The 18,155-nt window shown below is 35.7% G+C and overlaps 2 protein-coding genes across 9 annotated transcripts; both read right to left on the bottom strand.

Moving 5' to 3' along the window:
• Positions 1-38: 38 nt before the first annotated feature.
• On the bottom strand, positions 39-15,914 carry MEP-1 (zinc finger protein MEP-1). Of its 7 annotated transcripts, XM_029314758.2 has the most exons (10): positions 15,691-15,752; positions 10,474-10,733; positions 8,149-8,249; positions 5,426-7,771; positions 5,164-5,252; positions 3,936-4,073; positions 3,128-3,304; positions 2,557-2,679; positions 2,177-2,281; positions 39-2,061 (listed from the first exon to the last, which is right to left on the bottom strand). In XM_029314758.2, exons 3-10 carry the CDS (start codon positions 8,216-8,218, stop codon positions 1,747-1,749), a joined length of 3,363 nt encoding a protein of 1,120 aa, XP_029170591.1. In that variant the 5' UTR covers positions 8,219-8,249; positions 10,474-10,733; positions 15,691-15,752; the 3' UTR covers positions 39-1,746. The 7 variants fall into 7 exon arrangements, with proteins under 7 accessions (XP_029170591.1, XP_029170590.1, XP_085336934.1 ...); XM_029314757.2 differs by lacking the exon at positions 10,474-10,733 and having other exon boundaries at positions 15,691-15,914; XM_085480808.1 differs by lacking the exons at positions 10,474-10,733; positions 15,691-15,752 and adding an exon at positions 9,964-10,048.
• Positions 15,915-16,570: 656 nt separating this feature from the next.
• On the bottom strand, positions 16,571-18,129 carry LOC114940341 (uncharacterized protein KIAA1143 homolog). Of its 2 annotated transcripts, XM_029314968.2 has the most exons (4): positions 17,424-18,129; positions 17,149-17,281; positions 16,860-17,075; positions 16,571-16,801 (listed from the first exon to the last, which is right to left on the bottom strand). In XM_029314968.2, exons 1-3 carry the CDS (start codon positions 17,532-17,534, stop codon positions 16,888-16,890), a joined length of 432 nt encoding a protein of 143 aa, XP_029170801.2. In that variant the 5' UTR covers positions 17,535-18,129; the 3' UTR covers positions 16,571-16,801; positions 16,860-16,887. The 2 variants fall into 2 exon arrangements, with proteins under 2 accessions (XP_029170801.2, XP_029170799.2); XM_029314966.2 differs by having other exon boundaries at positions 16,571-17,075.
• Positions 18,130-18,155: the final 26 nt, after the last annotated feature.

Raw genomic sequence — 18,155 nt, forward strand, 5'->3', positions numbered from 1 at the left:
GTAAGTTTCAAAGCATAGCTCATATTGCACATATTGAATTTTAGTTCAATGTTGGTACACTTTATTTTTGTAATCATATAATATTGTACAAATTATTACAATAAACTATATATTTCTGTAATTATGTCTGTTTCTTAGTTTTACCAACATGGCTTGCCATAAGCGTTCGGCAAGGTAGCAGAATTAAATAATACAGCCATACAGTGCAAAAACGCACCATCTTTCTTTTTTTTTCATTGATTACGGTTTTTTCCCTCTAAAATTATATCCTACAATAACGTACAAAAATTATCGGGACAAATTGAAATTACTAAATTAAATCCGCGTTAATTTTCTTTAACGACTATCTACATATTGATGATAATCCTATAATCGTTCCGGAGAGTGTATACAAGAAGAAAATGAAATGAATAGTCTCTTCTTGTATTACACTATTGCTCTATACTATTATAATTTTACATATTTATATATATAATACGTTGTTTTTGCGAACGTTTTATATTATATATATACATATATAAATGATGTATGCGTCGCATTGTGTGCTAACAGGATCAATGTTCCGTTTTATATTCACGTTTATCGTTTTATCAGAAAAAATGTATACACGAGTGTGTGTTTTGTGTGCCAGCCTATTTTATTGATATATTTCTTTATATTATATCCTATGTTAATGTACATTTTTGTTTGTTCTTATAAGAGCGCAAAAATAAAACCGAATATTTCTCTGTTTTATTACGATATACGTGACTAAAGGCGGGGAAGGAAAGGTCAAACTTATAGTAATATATAAGATATACAATTTACACAAATTTCAATTTTAAAAAAAGAAATATTGTTTCTCGTGTTATACACCATAAATTATTCCATACACACAGTTATGAAATATCATAAATAAAGATAATGACGATAATTTCACTAACTGTTAATTAAAAAACGTATGATGGCGAAATGAGAATACAGTATCTATACGATTTAAAGAACCGTATGTGGTAGTATACACTTGTCGTTAGTACCTGTGTACTATAGATTCGCGTGACAGTCGAGGGCACTCTGGTCAATTAATATAATTTATCGCATCGTATATCATTCGGAAAACGTTCCGCAAACATGATGTCTTATCAAACCGGAGATTGAGGACAGCTTCATTGTCCCGCGAGTAATCATATTAGAGTCAATAACAAAATAGAATAAATTCGAATATATATTTATCTTAGAAAAAGAATTTACATTATAGAGAATTCGCTATGTAAGAGAGTAATCCGCACGCATTGCAACGTATCGAATGCAGATATACTCTATATTCGCGCGCGAATGAGTCCGTGTTACACATAGGCGTTTATAGGTCGGGAGTATGCAGCTCTAGGAGTTAACCAAGGAGTCAGACTGAAGGCCACCCTTTAATGTTTTTTACAGTCTATTTTATGTAGGTCCGATAACAACAATAAAAATTCTTAAATAAATATATCGGTGTAATCATTGATGGAATATTGTTATGCAATCAACTAGATTTCTGTCGTCATAAAAGAGTCGTGTATTCTTTCCTTTTTCTTTCTTTTTTTTTTGTTTCCTTTCCTTATGTTTTTCCCGTTTAGATGTTTTTAAAATTCGCATCTTAAGAATAGTATACACATGTACACGGCACGTTAATCACTGTACATTTGTCAGTGATTGGTATGGAGTACCACAAAGAGTTATGCGAAATTCGATCGGACAAGACACAAGTATCACTCAAGCTCATCATTGCTATTTTCCCCTGCCTTGAGTTGCACCGGATCTAGTTGTAGGTTTCGCTGGTTGTGGGATAATCGTAATCTCGTCGTTGATCTTCAATGGTTTTAGAAGCGAGTCGTTCGATCTAGACGATGGAGATGCTGGCGCATTCTTCTTATCCATCACTCTCTTCGCCACGACACTATGCGCCGAGTACACGTGATTCTCGAATTGCTTGTACATTCCGAATGTGGCAGTGCAAACTGTACACTTATACGATAGATGTGCCGGCTTTAATGTCATCCCGTGATCACGAGCAACATGATTTAATAATTTCCATTGATATACCTGCGAAATATGCATAATTCTCAACTACTGGTTCATCGTTTGTGTCTTTGTTTATGTTTTTCGCTTTCTCTCAAAAATAAGTAATTTTATTTGGAAAAAAAAAAGATAGACTTACTCTGCCACAAGCCGGACAACGACCAGCATCTTTTCCTTTATTTGCCGCTTCTTGCATGCTGGATGTGACCAGCCCGTGAGATCCCAATAAGTGTCTTTCCAAGCCCTATTAAAACATTTAATTACCATGCAATTATTTTCGTTAATAGACTTTGTTAGAATAAGGGCAACGCGATCAAATTTCATCTAACATGTATATTTTATTAAAATTGTAAAATGTAAACAAAATATGACAAAAAATGTCGATATGTATTTTTCTATATGTGCAAAAAAATAATAATGTTTCATATTTTAATTATAATTAATTATTTTTAAGAATTTCTCATGTTTATTAATTAAACACATTAATATGTACATCAATTAATCATATCAAAATTTTACCTGATCTGTGAAAAATCGGAATTGGCATTTCTGGCAGTTTAATGGAGGTCTATTATAAATCATCTTTGGATGTATTTTTACTTTGTGGATCCATTGCATGTGATTTCGTAATTGTTCTAGATCCTAAAATAAATGATAAAATGTAATGAAAACTATTTTGAAAATATATGCTAATGTATTCATAATGGTTTTATATTTGCTAATAAGCATTATAATTTTATCATCCATTATATTAAATTTTGTCAGTAATATAATAGTTATGTAATATATAGTAATATATATGTAATAAATAAATAAATAAATAAATATATACATATACATATATACATATATAAAATACAGTCAGAAATATATTTTTTAAATTATTATTACGAATTTGAAATATAAACTCTATAAACTCAATTTATAACAATTTAGATTAAATTGGAATATATTCTATTCAATAATTATAAAAAAGTATTTTAATAAAATATTCGTATTTCTTCTTTAAAAAAGTAAAATAAAACATCAACTTTTGAATGTAGCTCTGATTAAAATATGAAATAAAAGTATGTAGATTTATTACACTTGCCTTAATATATCCATCACAAATTTCACATATAACAAATGTATTTTTCCCTCCAGATTTTGAAGAAGTTCCTGATCCTGGAATGGAGGTTTGAGATGTCGTACGTGGTAATGGAGTAATAGATATACTCGGCTGACTTAACAGCTTTGCTGTAGGGTTTTTCGGGCTGGTTGTTGTGTTCTGAAAAATATAAAGTACTTGTGTTATTTAGGATATACAAACTCATCGATGTAACGTTACTCTCATAAATCATATATGTATATTTCATTAGTAATATCCACCTGAAAAATTTTACGTCATTTTTCAGATTACTCTTATCTTCATATAATGTGTATGTGTGTGTATTCTTTTATCGAATTTTACAATTAAATCATAATTTTATTTTTAAAAGTTGTTTCTCAATCTTATTAATTTTTTACGACTATATAACAATTTATTATTTCTTTAAAGATTAAAATAAATATCTTTTATGCTGTTATGCCACACGAATAAAAGGGTAAAATATTTTGAGAATATACATAAACATTTAGCTTTTGAATATTACTACAGTAATTATGCAGAGAGATAGTATATAACATTGATCCAAAGGAATAATATGACAAATATGTGAAGAAAAATATGTTGTCATGTACATTAAGTGAGTGTTAAGACTTCTAAGCTACTATAAATTCACTTAACAATCAGAGACTTGAACAGTGTTATGAAAAAGCCTTTCTTTTGCACCCCTGCAAAACATATCATTCATGCGATCTCACATTTATCACGAAATCAGTTACACTCTCTCCCCGGTTACTTTCCAATATTTATTTACCTGTGATGAGGACAACCTAGACAGAGAGTCGATTACGTTGGGTACAAGTGCAATTGGTGTGGGTTGACCGGAACTGCCGCCGCTACTGCTACTCACTCCCGAGACAGCCGACATGACAGTCCCAGAACCACCCACCACCTGCCACCACCCATATATCTTTTTTACTAGTTCTTAAGAGCCTCTCGAGTGTATTTAAAGTGTGACAGTTTGAGTGTGTACGCACATTTTTAGTATTACAAAAAATTCGGAAAATGCACTACATTGCAAAACATTAATACATTTTTATTATGTAAAAAATAATTTAAATATGACAAACAAAACGACACTATATAAATTTTACTCAAAAGTTAACATATAATCTTGTCTTCTTGCAAAGATGTAAGGGATGTTTCATACAAGTTTGAGTGTTTGTCATATAATATCTCGCAAATAATAAATTGATAATAATTTCTTCTATATCAAAATAATTAAAAATAACTGTTTATTGATAAAAAATTAGTTCTTATAAGTTAATATTTATATTTTAGTGCATATATCAAATATTAAATATATTTGAAAGCTTTTCCACCCTTGCTTCGATTTTAATTTATACAACAGTATTATAAATATACTTTAATGTAGTTTATACTATTCTGTTTTTGTTAAAAATTGTTACATAAGATATGAATGCGCAATAAAATAAAACGATATGTGTGCGCTGTTAAAGAAATTTTTTAGAAATTTCAACAGATAGTATTATAGTGTAACCTTGTAGTGTGCATATAGATATAATTTTATATGAAAAAATACTTTGACTTTTATGCAACATATATGTGAATTGTGGCTTTCTTAAACATATATTGAAATTTAAATTTAAGAGCATTAAGAAGGGACATTTGTCACGATTTTCAACATCCGTTCAAGCACATATTTTAATCACAAAAATTATATATAAATACGTCAATTTACGATAAATTATATTTACTATGCGCCAAGCTCCTTCTAAAAATAAATAATAATGGGAAACAGACGGCGACATGAATATTTTTAATTAAAAACTCGTTTCGCTCACTTCTTACAACATACTCTCTCTCTTCGATTTTATACGAAGAACAAATTTACAATTTTCTCTTTCCGCTTCAATTCTGGCCAATCGAATTTCACTTTATAAATTCGTCGCCAAGTTTAATTGTTAGTGTCTGCGTATGCATAGCGAGAAATATAAAATATAAAGAATAAATGTTTTTACCTGGAATATTTGATTACTACCAAACTGGTATGACGTAGGTACCAATAAACCGGAAGATGTGGGACGATACATCATTCCTGCGACATTGTCTGAAACGCGATTTCATCAATATAATATCTATATATTATAATATATTAAATATAATATAATGAGAAAAATATATATAATGTATAATAATCTGTAATATATGTATTACATGATTCTAAAAATGTTCAGTGTAAGAAATACATTTTTTCATATTGTTAGGTTTGTAAAAATGTACCTTGTCGCATTGTAGTAGTACCCGGTCGCAACGTTTTCAGATCGGAATATCTCGGCTGCATCGGCGGTCGGCCTCTTCCACGACCCGTGATCGGCGCCGGTAGTAATTTTGGTAAGAGCGGTTGCGGACCCTTGGCGCTCATCGCCATCGCGGCGAGGGCGCTCGGATTAGCCGGTCCGACCGGTCGCGCGCGATTTAGTCTCGGTATCTTGGCCGGTGGTTCCCAATCCGCAGCAGATTCCAAGTTTCTTTCCGGGCGGAATTTTTTCGAACAGGCAAGAATGTGCCGCGTCAGTTTGCCCTTCTGATTGTCCTCGAACGGACAATTCGGACACTGGTGGAAAGCCGGGCCGCGCTCCAGTCTGCCGCGAGTATTGTGCTCCGCCTCCATGTGATATAGGATATCGTGGGGACTGCGTACCTCCATCGGACAGAAGTTACACTTGTAAACGTAGTTGCGCATATGCGGAGTCTCTAGATGATGCTGCATGACTAATATCGATTCCGTTTTAAAACTACAGAACTCGCATTTCTTCAGCTCTAAATGGAATGGTTCGTTATTCTCTTTACTAAACTCTAGATTCTTGATGAGCGAATTTATAGCTAATTGAGTCTCGGCCGATGTGCTACCCTTGCCTTGCTTACGCTTTTGAGTCCGTAAGAGATCAGTTTGCACAAACTCTTGTACAAGATTCATTCCGATCTGCATGAAAAACTTGCCCAGCGGTAAATCGAAGTATGTTAGTATTTTATTCTTGTCATCTTGCCTTAGTTCGCTCTGTCTGTCACCTACACTACTAAATCCATGCTCGGTCAAGTCTATTGAATTATCACTTCCTCTGTCGTCGCCCTCTTTCTTGCTTCGTCCCTCGCTTTCACTCTCGTCAGACTTTTCATTGCCCTTCTTAAGAATATCCAAGGAATCCTCCTTATTTTCTTCGTTATCCTTAATTTCATCAATGAGTTTCTTCAACTCCTTCTCTCTCTCCTCAATGCTCTTTTCCAATTTGGAAACAAATTCTTTTAACGGTCTTAGAGGTGGTTTCTCGTATACGTAAGGTACTATGAAAGATGGTGCTTCAACCACGAACATGTCATCGGTCAGGGTTGGTAAAATCGGTGGTACTGTCGGCGTAACTGTGGTCATGCTACTAGCTTTCGGACTTAGTTGTGCCGTCTTCGAAGTCATTGGTACCGGCGTGATGGTCGTCCTCATATTGGAATACATCGTCTGCGTTGTCATACCGCCTACGGGGACAACCGAAAACGAGCTAGAATTGGAGATAGAATGAGGCTTGCTGTTACTTACAGGGATTCCACCGCGCCCTGAAAGAATCGAATTTGTATCTATTATGACTAATGTAGGTTCCTTCTTTCCACCCTTGACAGATTTACTACCAGCGGCAATCTCCACCAGACGCTTAGTGTCATTAACGACGATGGTAGTTTTACTGTTCTTCAGTGGTGACTTTAGTTTGGAATTCTCCTTGTCCTTGCTGTCGATACAAGCTAACGGATCTTCAGGCTTAATCTCTTCTATGTCAGATCCATCGTCGTCTTCTACTTCTTCTTCTATTTCTTTCTCTATGTAGCTTGTACGTTTAATATTGCGCGAACTTCTTCTTGGCGTAATACTACTAAGATCTATTTGTTTTCGTGGTTTTCTTTGTTTCGAGGGATCTTTGAGAGCGCGTAGATCTGAAGCATTATGACCATTATTCTTTGCGCTATCTGTTATCTCTTCGATATCTGGACTACCACAACTTCCATTCTCCTCGCACATCTTGACATCCGACTTCTCCATGCTGCTGTCAGCAAGTTCACTACTGTCACAGCTACAATTTGATGACATATCATGGTCTTGCTTTCTGACAGTTTTTTTCGAGATGAACACATCGTCATTATCCAATTGTATTTCCGTAATGCTTTCGTCAAGACACTCGACATCAGAATTGTTACTCTGTTCGTCTACTTCCATAGCTTCACATGCGTTTTTACACTCGGATTCAGTTTTAGACACTACACTAGAATTGTTCGTCTCACTGACACCATCGGATACTTTAAAATCATTTCTCGAATCAAATGTTTCACCCTCCTTACTATTATTACCTAGCGCTTCATTTTCCTCACTATCTTCATTTTTTCCATCTTGATTCTCGACTGCTTCCTCTTCATCCTGACCATCCTCATCATCCTCTTCATCATCTCCATCCTCTTCTTCATCACCCTCTTCATCTTCTGTGATAAATTCTTTTGACATATTCTGGCTTGCGCTGTCACTGATATCCATGTACTCTTCGTTGTCAGCACTATAGTTCCCGTTGACACCATTTGGAATAATCATATCTGCAAGTAATCATAAAATATTTAATATATACACATTATTTACTATATAAATAACTCTTCCTTTTAACGATGACAAAATATACTAGTATTAATGTATAAATTATAATTAAAGAGAGTGTTAAAACTAAAATTCAAAATAAATATACAACTAAAATCACTACCCCACAATTAACCAGTTGATGAACATCCTAATGTATAAAAGATTAATTAGATTCAGAGTATCTCTTACATAAAAAAAAAAAAAAAAAAAAAAAAAAAAATTAGAGAGAACTCCAATGACAGAAAAAGTCTATAAATCTCAGGGAGATTTTGCGAGAGATTCGAAAGTACGAGTTTCGCCAAGAGTGCAAGAGCCGCGAAGGAGAGATGATGCTCACCTTTCAGGTGCCTGTCGGGACTGCTCCGCGAAGAGTCCTTAATACCGGGCTCCTCCAACGTGCCTTCCATGAGTCCACCGCGTTTCCGCCGCACAGTCGATCTAAACAATTAACGATATCACACGCTGATGACAATCTCTCTCGGATCGAGGCACGAAGATGAGACGAGGGAGGCGCTCCGCCTCCTCGCGGCAGGTAGGCGGGCGGGGGTGCGGGAGGGAGGAATTTTTAGCGGGGCCGAATTTTTCAAAATGGCGCTGCGAATTCCGCACTTGCGTCCGCTCTCGCTCCCATAACCAACAAACTTCCGACCAGCCGTCTCCGAAGCTAGAAGAGAGAGAGAGAGAGAGAGGTAGGGGAAAGAGAAAGAGAGAGAGGCCTTAGAATGAACGCGACGATGACGGTGACGCCGACGATGACGACGAGCACGACGCCGATGACGACGACGACGTCGTCGTCCCAGGAACGTCCCGTCTAGCACTCGAATTCTCCTCCGCACTCGCGAACAAACTGACGAGCAAATGTCCGGATGTACGGACGGACAGACCGAACAGACGGACAGACAGAGAAAGAAAGACAGACAGACAGACAGACAGACGGACGGATAGACAGACACACAGACAGACAGACAGACGGACGGACGGACGCGCAAACTAAACCTCTCGGCTGGGTATCCGAGAGCCTCCTGAAGTTAGCGTCGTCTCCCAGTCAGTCAGTCACCTGCGCTTCGCTAGCTTAAGCGAGTGTCAGTCAGTCGTGGGCCTCGACTCTCCGTGCACGCCGTGTCTTGCCGTCTCTTTCTCCCTCTCTCTCTCTCTCTTTTCTCTCTTACCTCCTACACTCGGAACAAGACCTCACGGGGTATAATGTGTGTGTGTGTGTGTGTGTGTGTGTGTGTGTGTGTGTGTGTGTGTGTGTGTGTGTGTGTGTGAACGCAGTCGGCTGCGCGCGCGCTGAGCTTTTTAACGAGGCGTCCAACATGCTGCACCCGATGACGATGATGATGATGATGATGATGATGACGATGATGATGATGATGACGATGATGATGAAAATATATTAATGATTAATGACGGGAAGGCGATCTGTCATTTACAAAAGTCCAAGGATACTGATTTTTTAATGATCCAGAAAGTTAATTATACATATATATATATATATATATATATATATTATATATATATGTCGCCCGAGGGTACGTCGTCGTCCACGAACGTGACGTTCACGAGTTCCTTTCGCGACGTACCCCGGCGTCGTCCAGAAAGAGGAAGCGGAGGATGCCGGGAGAGAAGAATCTGGGAGTGAAGAAGAGAGAAGGCGACGCTCCGAAGACTTTAAAGGTTATAAAACACGCGGTCGCGTGAGTCTCCGCGCTTCCTGGAGGTTTAACGTCAAGTTTGACAGGTCGACTCCCGGGCCCACGCCGACCCACTCGCGGAGAAGAAAGAAGGAAGGATCGTCACTTTCTCGTCCACCTTTCTTTCTTTCTTTCTCTCTCTCGACTCTCCCGCGCTAAGTTAAGGACCCTTGGACACTAACCTGGTATACGAGGACCCTGAAGAATCGCGAAGGATCGTAGTAAGCGAGATACCGTAACGTCTTTGCGCGCGCTCTTCTGCACTTCTGCACTTTTTTTATCCTTCTCCCTCCCCCTGCACTCCCACCGGGTCTCTCCCTCTCGCAGAGTATGCAGAAGATGCACGCGACGCGAAAAACTCGAGGCGACTCCCAAGCTGGGGTTTGCGGGAAGGACCTTTCGTCCTGGCGCCGCTTCAACCCCTCTCGCGAGAGGGTGGTCTCCTCTCACTCACTCACTCGAGGGCTCGATGAACTCGCGGAAGATACCCTTCGTCAGGAAGAAGACCCACTCTCTCGGGTTCCGCGATGCACTACTGCCGAGGACGCGACGACGCGCGCTCGAGAGCGCAGGAGCGCGGGTAGAAGACGGGGGAAGGGGGAGAGAAAGAGAGGGGGGAGAGAGAGAGAGACACACACACACACAGAATGTAAAAGCTCGTCCACGACGACGCGATCGCGCGCCACTTAGGTCGCGGTCACACGTACGCACCAAGACACTCATCCCCGAGAGCGGTCGTAAAAAAAATGATATCCAAAAATGCATCCATATCAAAAAATGCATTACATATAATCTATACGAGGAGGGATCCTTGTATCACCCCGAGGATGCGGTCCTTTTCGACATCAGAGAGATTGAGGTTAATTTCCAGGACCCCTTTTGAAATGTAATTAATTCGCTCGATCTCCGTCGACGGCTCCGTTTCCCGGGGTGAGAAAAAATCCCAGGGATGATGTGTGTATACTCACGTAGAAACGAGGAGAAGACGACGTCGACGACGACCTGAGCGACAACGGGGTTGTCTAGGCGAGCGTTGGACGACGCATCATCATCATTATCATCATCATCATCATCATCATCGGCGATGACGACGACGACGACGCTGTCCGGTTATTTTATCCAAGTACTCTTTCTCTCTCTCTCTCTTCAGGATCCGGTGTCGCTCAACTCGTTCACAAATTAGCGCGAGGGGAGAGCAGCGCGATTACGCACGATTTATTCGGAAAACCTGTAAATAGAGTGAACACATTCATCTCATGATGATCGGGACACTAGAGGGCAGTCGCAACGGGAAGCGAGAGAAAGAGAGAAAGAGAGCGTGGAGAGAAAAAAAAAACTCGTGCCCTCGCAGCCCCAGGATCGTCTAGTAGGGTATAAAGGCCTATCCGCATAATACGGGTGATATGTAACGGGTGTGTGGAATGGAAAAATCACGTCGACCAATCGCGCGCCGGATCTAAGCGAATGCAATGTAGGATGGATCCGCATTAGACGCGATTTATAGTACTTTACGTTTATATGTCAATGGATATAAGACTTTAGATCCTAAGCTATTTTATCTTTTTTTTTTGTTGTTTTAATAAGGAATGAGGGAGGAGATAAAAAGTAGTATCTCTTGAAATATATATATATATATATATATATATATATATATATATATATATAATATATAATATTATACACACACACACACACACACATATATATATATATATATATATTTCAAGGAACATTAATAGAAAGGAGAGGCACGAGAGATATCGAAATATATCTGCTGACGTCAGAGTTTGCAGGATTTTTGTATATTAATCGCTTCCCTGTGGTTTAAATTAATTTAAATTGAAATTAAAAATGCATATAAGATAAATATGTAGATAATAAATATGTATATATGTAAATATTTCCATATAAAATAAATATATATATATATATATATATATATATATATATATATATATATATTATCGTATAAAGGGCAAATTAAATAATAAAATTTGATATTTCAATGACGTCATCTCTTTGAATATCCAACAAGAAGATCAATTTCTAAACAATAGGAAATTCTATACGTCCTTCGATCCTTAAACGTTCTCAATTCTTTTTTTTTTTTTTCATTGCTAATTAAAACGGATTAGATTACCACAAGTTTCTAATTATAGGAGAGAACGAGAATAAAAAAATGATCGATTAATAACTAATTAAATATACATCAGCCATTAACTTTCGTAATATCCGATTAATTCTCGAAGTTCCGGAAGAACGAGTGCTTTTTCCGGAAGATCTCGTGTGCGGTGCCCCACGTTTCCTTTTTTATTTCCGATTTGTTTGACGGTTGGCGGCGAGGTCGTGTTTGTGAATGCATATACCAGGTGTTTCTAAAACTACGTCAGAGATTTGAAGGGCATATTTTAGGGCTCAAAATAAGAAAAAAAAATCCTTTTCCTAATTATGCCCTCTAAAATTGGGAGAAGAAAAATAAAAAAATTCATTATACAGTTGAAATTTTGACAGCCTAATAATTTCTAGTGAATACTTCATTTTCACGCGATTTTGACAGTTTGATCCGATTTTGATGTGGGATGAGGAAGATGCTAATTTTCATTTTTGGACCCATGTTTATAGGACTTCTTTTCTTTTTTTTGAGCCCTAGAATAGGCCTTTAAGATCTCTGACAGTTTTCGAAACGCTCTGTATAAATGTGAGGGCGAGCGCATATTCGTTTGAAATCAATTTCGGGGTTCTCGTCTTCTCTGCATGACGCTTTTAACTGTTGAAATCGTTACTGTGCGCCGACGGTATACACAGCGTTGCCAAGTTTACACGCAAAATCAATGCCGTATAATAAAAGTAATAATAAAGCCGTTAAGTAAGAGCGAATCCCCGTATGCTAAATAGCCTTTTTTCTCTCTTTCTCTCTCTGTCATAACGGGAGAACGCTCTCGGAAATATATATGCGCTATCAAACACACCTCGCACTCTACGGAACCATAATTCTCCAATAATATATATAATTTGCAATCCTGCCCTCCCCCCGATATATTTTTCTTAAAATACATATGTATATTTAAGGAAAGTATATCGAGAATCGCTTACTTTGTGCCTTTGCTTACGTCATCGCGCAACATTAAATATCTCTCCGCGAAGCAAAACGCAACGTTTCCAAAGTAAGTCTAAACTTATTAGAGGAGATATTGCTCTCTTGGATATTCGTATATATCTGTAATAAAATCTTCTAAACTTTAGCGTTGCATGAGAGAGTTTCTAGGTCAATAAATTGCATCAAGAGAAGAATTGAAAGGATCGGCGCAAGAATGAGATAAGCTCCGTAATATATGTATATTCAAGAGCTTCTTCTCAAACTTTTTATATATTGTACTTTTTGGAAAGTATAGTTTAATTTAACGGTTAAACATTTAAATAAAAATATATATTTAAAAAGAGAATATATATATGCATGTATAACGAAAATTATAATATAATCAATGTTGTTTAGATAATTTTAAAATTAGTTAGATCAAGAGAGGAGATAAAATATGTACATTTATCTCTTAGATAAGATAAAGACGATTTTGTTTTAATTATGTCTATAGATAAAAAATAAAATTATTTAGCGACTCATCTATATAGATAATTTCCAGATAATATTATTTATAAAATTACTTATTGCCCAGCTTAGAAGACAGCATACTTATAAAATTACTTATGTTAACACAGTTATAAAAAAAAATGTAAATTATAATAAAGAAATATATATATATATATATATATATATTCATATATATTCATATTTTTATTTGTAGATTTTTATCGATTATACTGCTTAAATTCTACTACTAAAGTATTTTTATGTGTTACGTTTCAAAATAAAATTATTTTTATCATCATATTTTTATCATCTATATAAAGATAAGATAACGTCAAAACTTTAAATGATTATTTATATAATTTTATTTAGATTAACAAAAAACATTGATTATAATATATTATAATAATTATATAATATAAATAATTATAATATAATATAAATAATATATTAATATTATTATATTATGATTATTTTCCAAAACTTAAAATGATTTGAAAATCTAATTCTTTGATTTCTGAAGCTCGTTTTAGATACGACTGTCCAAAATGGATCTTCCAGATAATCGATTTACCTAAAATCTTACACGAAAACCTATAATTTTAATCATAGTTAAATCAATTAAAGCTGTTATTCAGAGTTGACCTTTCGTTCGTTTTATAATTGCAGTTGCATTTGCATAAAAACATTTTGTTTCCTTCCTTCGCAATGCGATTGTGACAATTGATTATAAATGCGACGCTATTTTCGTTACGGAAACAAATTTCTGCAATTAATTGCACAATGGAAGTCGGTCGATTTAATTTTTCCCCCTTTTACCGAATACGATAATCCTTGGAAATAAAAAAAACGCAATAAATAAAGAATTGCAGAACGTTTATGGCGTTTCTAATCCCTTAAGGCGAGAAGCAACCGAGAAGGAAGCAAACTGTTGGAAACGGCAAAGTGTGCGTTTCTCACGATTTCACCATATCTGTTTAACACGCGTAATTCAATCTCCCCGTTATACTTTTACCGTGGTAAACACAAGTTTAGAATTTGCAGCACGTAGAGCTTTTAGTCTGACAATTAAAGAAAAAAAATTCTCGTAAAATTCGGTCGATAATTGACTAACGAGACCGCGTGCTAAAATTGTGAGCATTATAATTAATATATATTAGACATTGGTAAATTTATTGTGCATCTCGTGTAATTTGACATCGTGTTTCAATTAGCAAGTATTTAAACACAATCTATTTTAGAGAATAAAAGAAAAATTCTTTTTTCGTAGAGTGAATTTACATTTAAAATTTACGCTTAAAAAGCACTTTAAAATGAGAATTTTTTTAAATTAGCGATGATTGGACCGTAATTAACTTTAATTATCAATTAAATTGTCAATTTCAATTAAGATATAGATAAGTTTATATTGAAGCTAGTTATTTCTGAAAAAAATATCGATTTTATGGATTTACGAATTGTTCAAGCCTCGTTTCTTCGACTATGGTAATGTTAACACAAAAAGAAGCATAAATAACGAGGTCAGTGCCCTGATTCTATTATAGTACATATAAAGATGCAAGAATATCTGGTTCTACGAGGCTACAGTTGTCTAAAATTTCGATTTCTTCAATTCTTCTATCTATAAATAAATAATTCTTCAATTCAATAAAAATAAATAAATGTATATCTAGTTTGTGTTGTAAACAAATAAATAAATTAGTGAATAAATAATATTAATAAATAAATCAATAATAATTCTTCAATTCTTCTATTTATAAATCTCTTACTCATTAAAATAAAAAAGAAAGAAACAATTAACAAACATTTTTAAAAGATTTTATCGCGATGAATCATCTACCGAAAAATATATAGAGATAAGGAACGTATATATACAGGTTTCAGACAGTTATATAAGAAAATGTTCTTATCTTTACGTGTATATTTTACATGTCAAAATCAATTGTAACAAAAAAAAAAAAAAAAAAAAAAAAAAAAAAAAAAAAAAAAAAGTCGAAATAAATTTAACGCAAAAATAAATTCAACGACCCGGGGGACTCGGACGCTAACACAGACGCTACTGTTTATCATCAAAACTCCCTACCTAGCCTCCATTTTGGGTTTCTGGCATTGTTTATCGATGCAAGCGTGTGTCCGTCGTTTATACGGCCTTGCGTCGAGATTTATTCGTTCATAGGAGCAGATCTCACGCGGGATGATGACGAGAGAGTGGGAGAGGGAAGGAGAAAAAAGGGAGGGAGGCGATAAGAAAAGGAGAGAGAGGAGACGCGCGGGCACCTGGTGAATCGTCGCCGAGAATCCGCGAGAAAAAAAGCTGTCGTAAAAATCTGACAGATCAATTCACTCGATGCGATAATATGATATATATACACACACACATATATATATATATATACACATAGGCATGAACTGGTCGGAGCTCCCGCCATTTCTCGGCGACCGACGTGTCGTGGAACAGCTGCCGCGGCGACCCCATATCCCCGTCATCCGCATGGGGGACGACAACGGGGATCATCGTTGCACGTCGACGCCGTTGTCGACGACGAGGCGATACGACACGCACGATCGTCGGATTGCCGCGCTTATTTAAACTCGCACTGACCGTGTCGTGTTTGGCGAATCTCCCGGCGACGGTGCAGACGGCCTCCCAGTGATCATCCGGGGATACTACTCGTCTCGGCGATGCTCCCGTGGTAGCTCGTGGACCTGCTCTTGCGTGACACCTCGCGCGTTTTATTCGAGAGACGCGACGCGACGCGCGACGTCACCGATCCGTTCCTCTTAACCCACCGTCGACGAGACTGCCAAGATGGCGGACACGGCGATCACGTGACGCACCGACGTACTTTAATGACGTCGCGCGCGCCGTCTGTTAAAGGGCCGGCGCGAACGACCAGTAACAGCTTGTCGCGCGCGCGTCACGTGACTGAGCGCACGTGCGTGTCCAATGAGAATGACGCTTCCCTAAAAATAAGGGCGATCCGCGATCGAAATATGGCGATGAATGGGGGGGTGAACGCGATCAAGGACCGCAACGTATATCGGGCATCCGCCCTTTACGAATTATTCTAATTGATATTCAACATGTCTCCTGACGAAAATTAGTCGGGACTTGGAGAGAAGAGACGAAAATCGCCTATTTCTTTACCAGCAATTTATGTCGATCGATATTTTTATATTTGCAACACGTATATATGTATATATTGTAAATTATATACTATATAAATGTATACATTTTGATTCTAATGATAGTTTTAGTTTTGATCAATTTGTAAAATATATATAATTTATTGTGAGCTATTTGTCTATAAATACGTAATATATAAATATATGAAAAATTATATGAAATATTAAAAATTAAAAAAATTATATAAATATATGAAAAATATGAAAAAATATAATATATTTTAATGCATTTTCTTAGGTCTTCCTGATGCAGATGCCTAATAATCAACTTATGGTTTCTTTAATTATCATCCATGTAATTTTTCTTATTTTATTAGTCAAGGATATCATTTTAAACTTTCAGACACATCGCATATTTATTGTAAAAAATAGTAATTCACTTATTGCCTTTGCTCTTGATGTAATATACATTTGTGCCATCTTTGTAAACTTCAAGGAGAGTCACATCTCCAAGTTTTGACAATAAATTCATTCTCTCACAAATCGAAAGTAATCATTTCTCTTATGATTAGTTTCTCATATATAACCTTAATGTATAAAATATGTATTAAATAATTTACTATATTTACAAAAAAATTTACTTACATTTATGATATTTAATTCATATCGAATGTTATCCAATATCATCGTCATCATCATTAGCATCAAAGGATAAAACAATCTTTTGCTTGTCCTTTTTTGCTTTCTTCCTCACAGGTTTATCTGTCGCAGCTGTATCCGATTTATCCAACTCAGTTTCTGCTGCTTTAGTCTTACGAAAGATAATCTTCTTAGATAGATCAGCTGGAGCATTTTTTTCTTCTACAAATTAATGCATAACTGTGATAAATTGTACTATAGTAACTACTTTAAAGCATTTTAAAACAACTTGTACCTTTCTCTTTCTGTTTTTGGAAGGCATCTGCTTCTTCCGCTGTTAAATCACCAGAGTTCAATACAACAACAACAGGCTTCTCCTCGGCTAACTCTTCCTTTTCATCGTCAGAGATTTCTGGTAGTATTTCCCTCTAGTTTAACCAAACATATAAATATTTTTATTATAATATAACTCTGTCCTTTTTCAAGATTAATAAATTGTAAAACATGCAAAGTATTACAAACATACACACAAAGGTTATAAACAAAGTTGCATATTGTTAAATATCTTACTTTCGTATCGACATTGGGACCTTCTTTATATCCGATTTGTTCTTTTAACTCTCGTAAAAATTTCGGCTCGTCCGGTTTAATGTATGATATATTATGTTTTTTTCTTGACATAATTTTTGATTCTGCAGTAGCCAAAGGATTTGAAAAACATCAACCTTTGAAATAATGAATTATAGATAGGACTCTGTTGAAAAGAGACATTAAATGTAAGGCTAATATCGCATATATCGAATGATGAATCGAACGTTCTGATTGGCTAGAATTTTTTGAAGCTACAAAAATGTCGACGCGCCATGACATGAAATTTTAAATTCATGTTGTATTATTTTTTATATATGTAAAATCGTCAATTATTATAGAATTTTACACAAAATTATTGTGCTAATGATGACTATAAAATTTTGATAGCCAGTGTAGCTTTTACACATGTTACATCATATATCATTTTATTAAATTGTAACATAATTGACGATTTACATTCTTATTAACAAAAATTAAATTTTTCTTTATTTTTTTATACGAATTTCTACATTTGACGATCAAGTGTAAGCGCGTTACACATTTTAAAACAATTTGATAAAAATAAAAAGGCGCAAAAGTATCAATTTCGGCAACCCTTTCAACACAGATATACATGATTTTATAAAATTTATGCATAATTTTACTCGCTAGTAAATGATTTCCTAATTCTAATACATTAAAAATTTATGTAAAACTGAGCAGGATCGTGAA

This window comes from Nylanderia fulva, unplaced genomic scaffold (assembly GCF_048542155.1).
Source record: "Nylanderia fulva isolate GAGA-0341 unplaced genomic scaffold, ASM4854215v1 Scaffold16, whole genome shotgun sequence".
NCBI classification, from domain to species: Eukaryota; Metazoa; Arthropoda; class Insecta; order Hymenoptera; family Formicidae; genus Nylanderia; species Nylanderia fulva.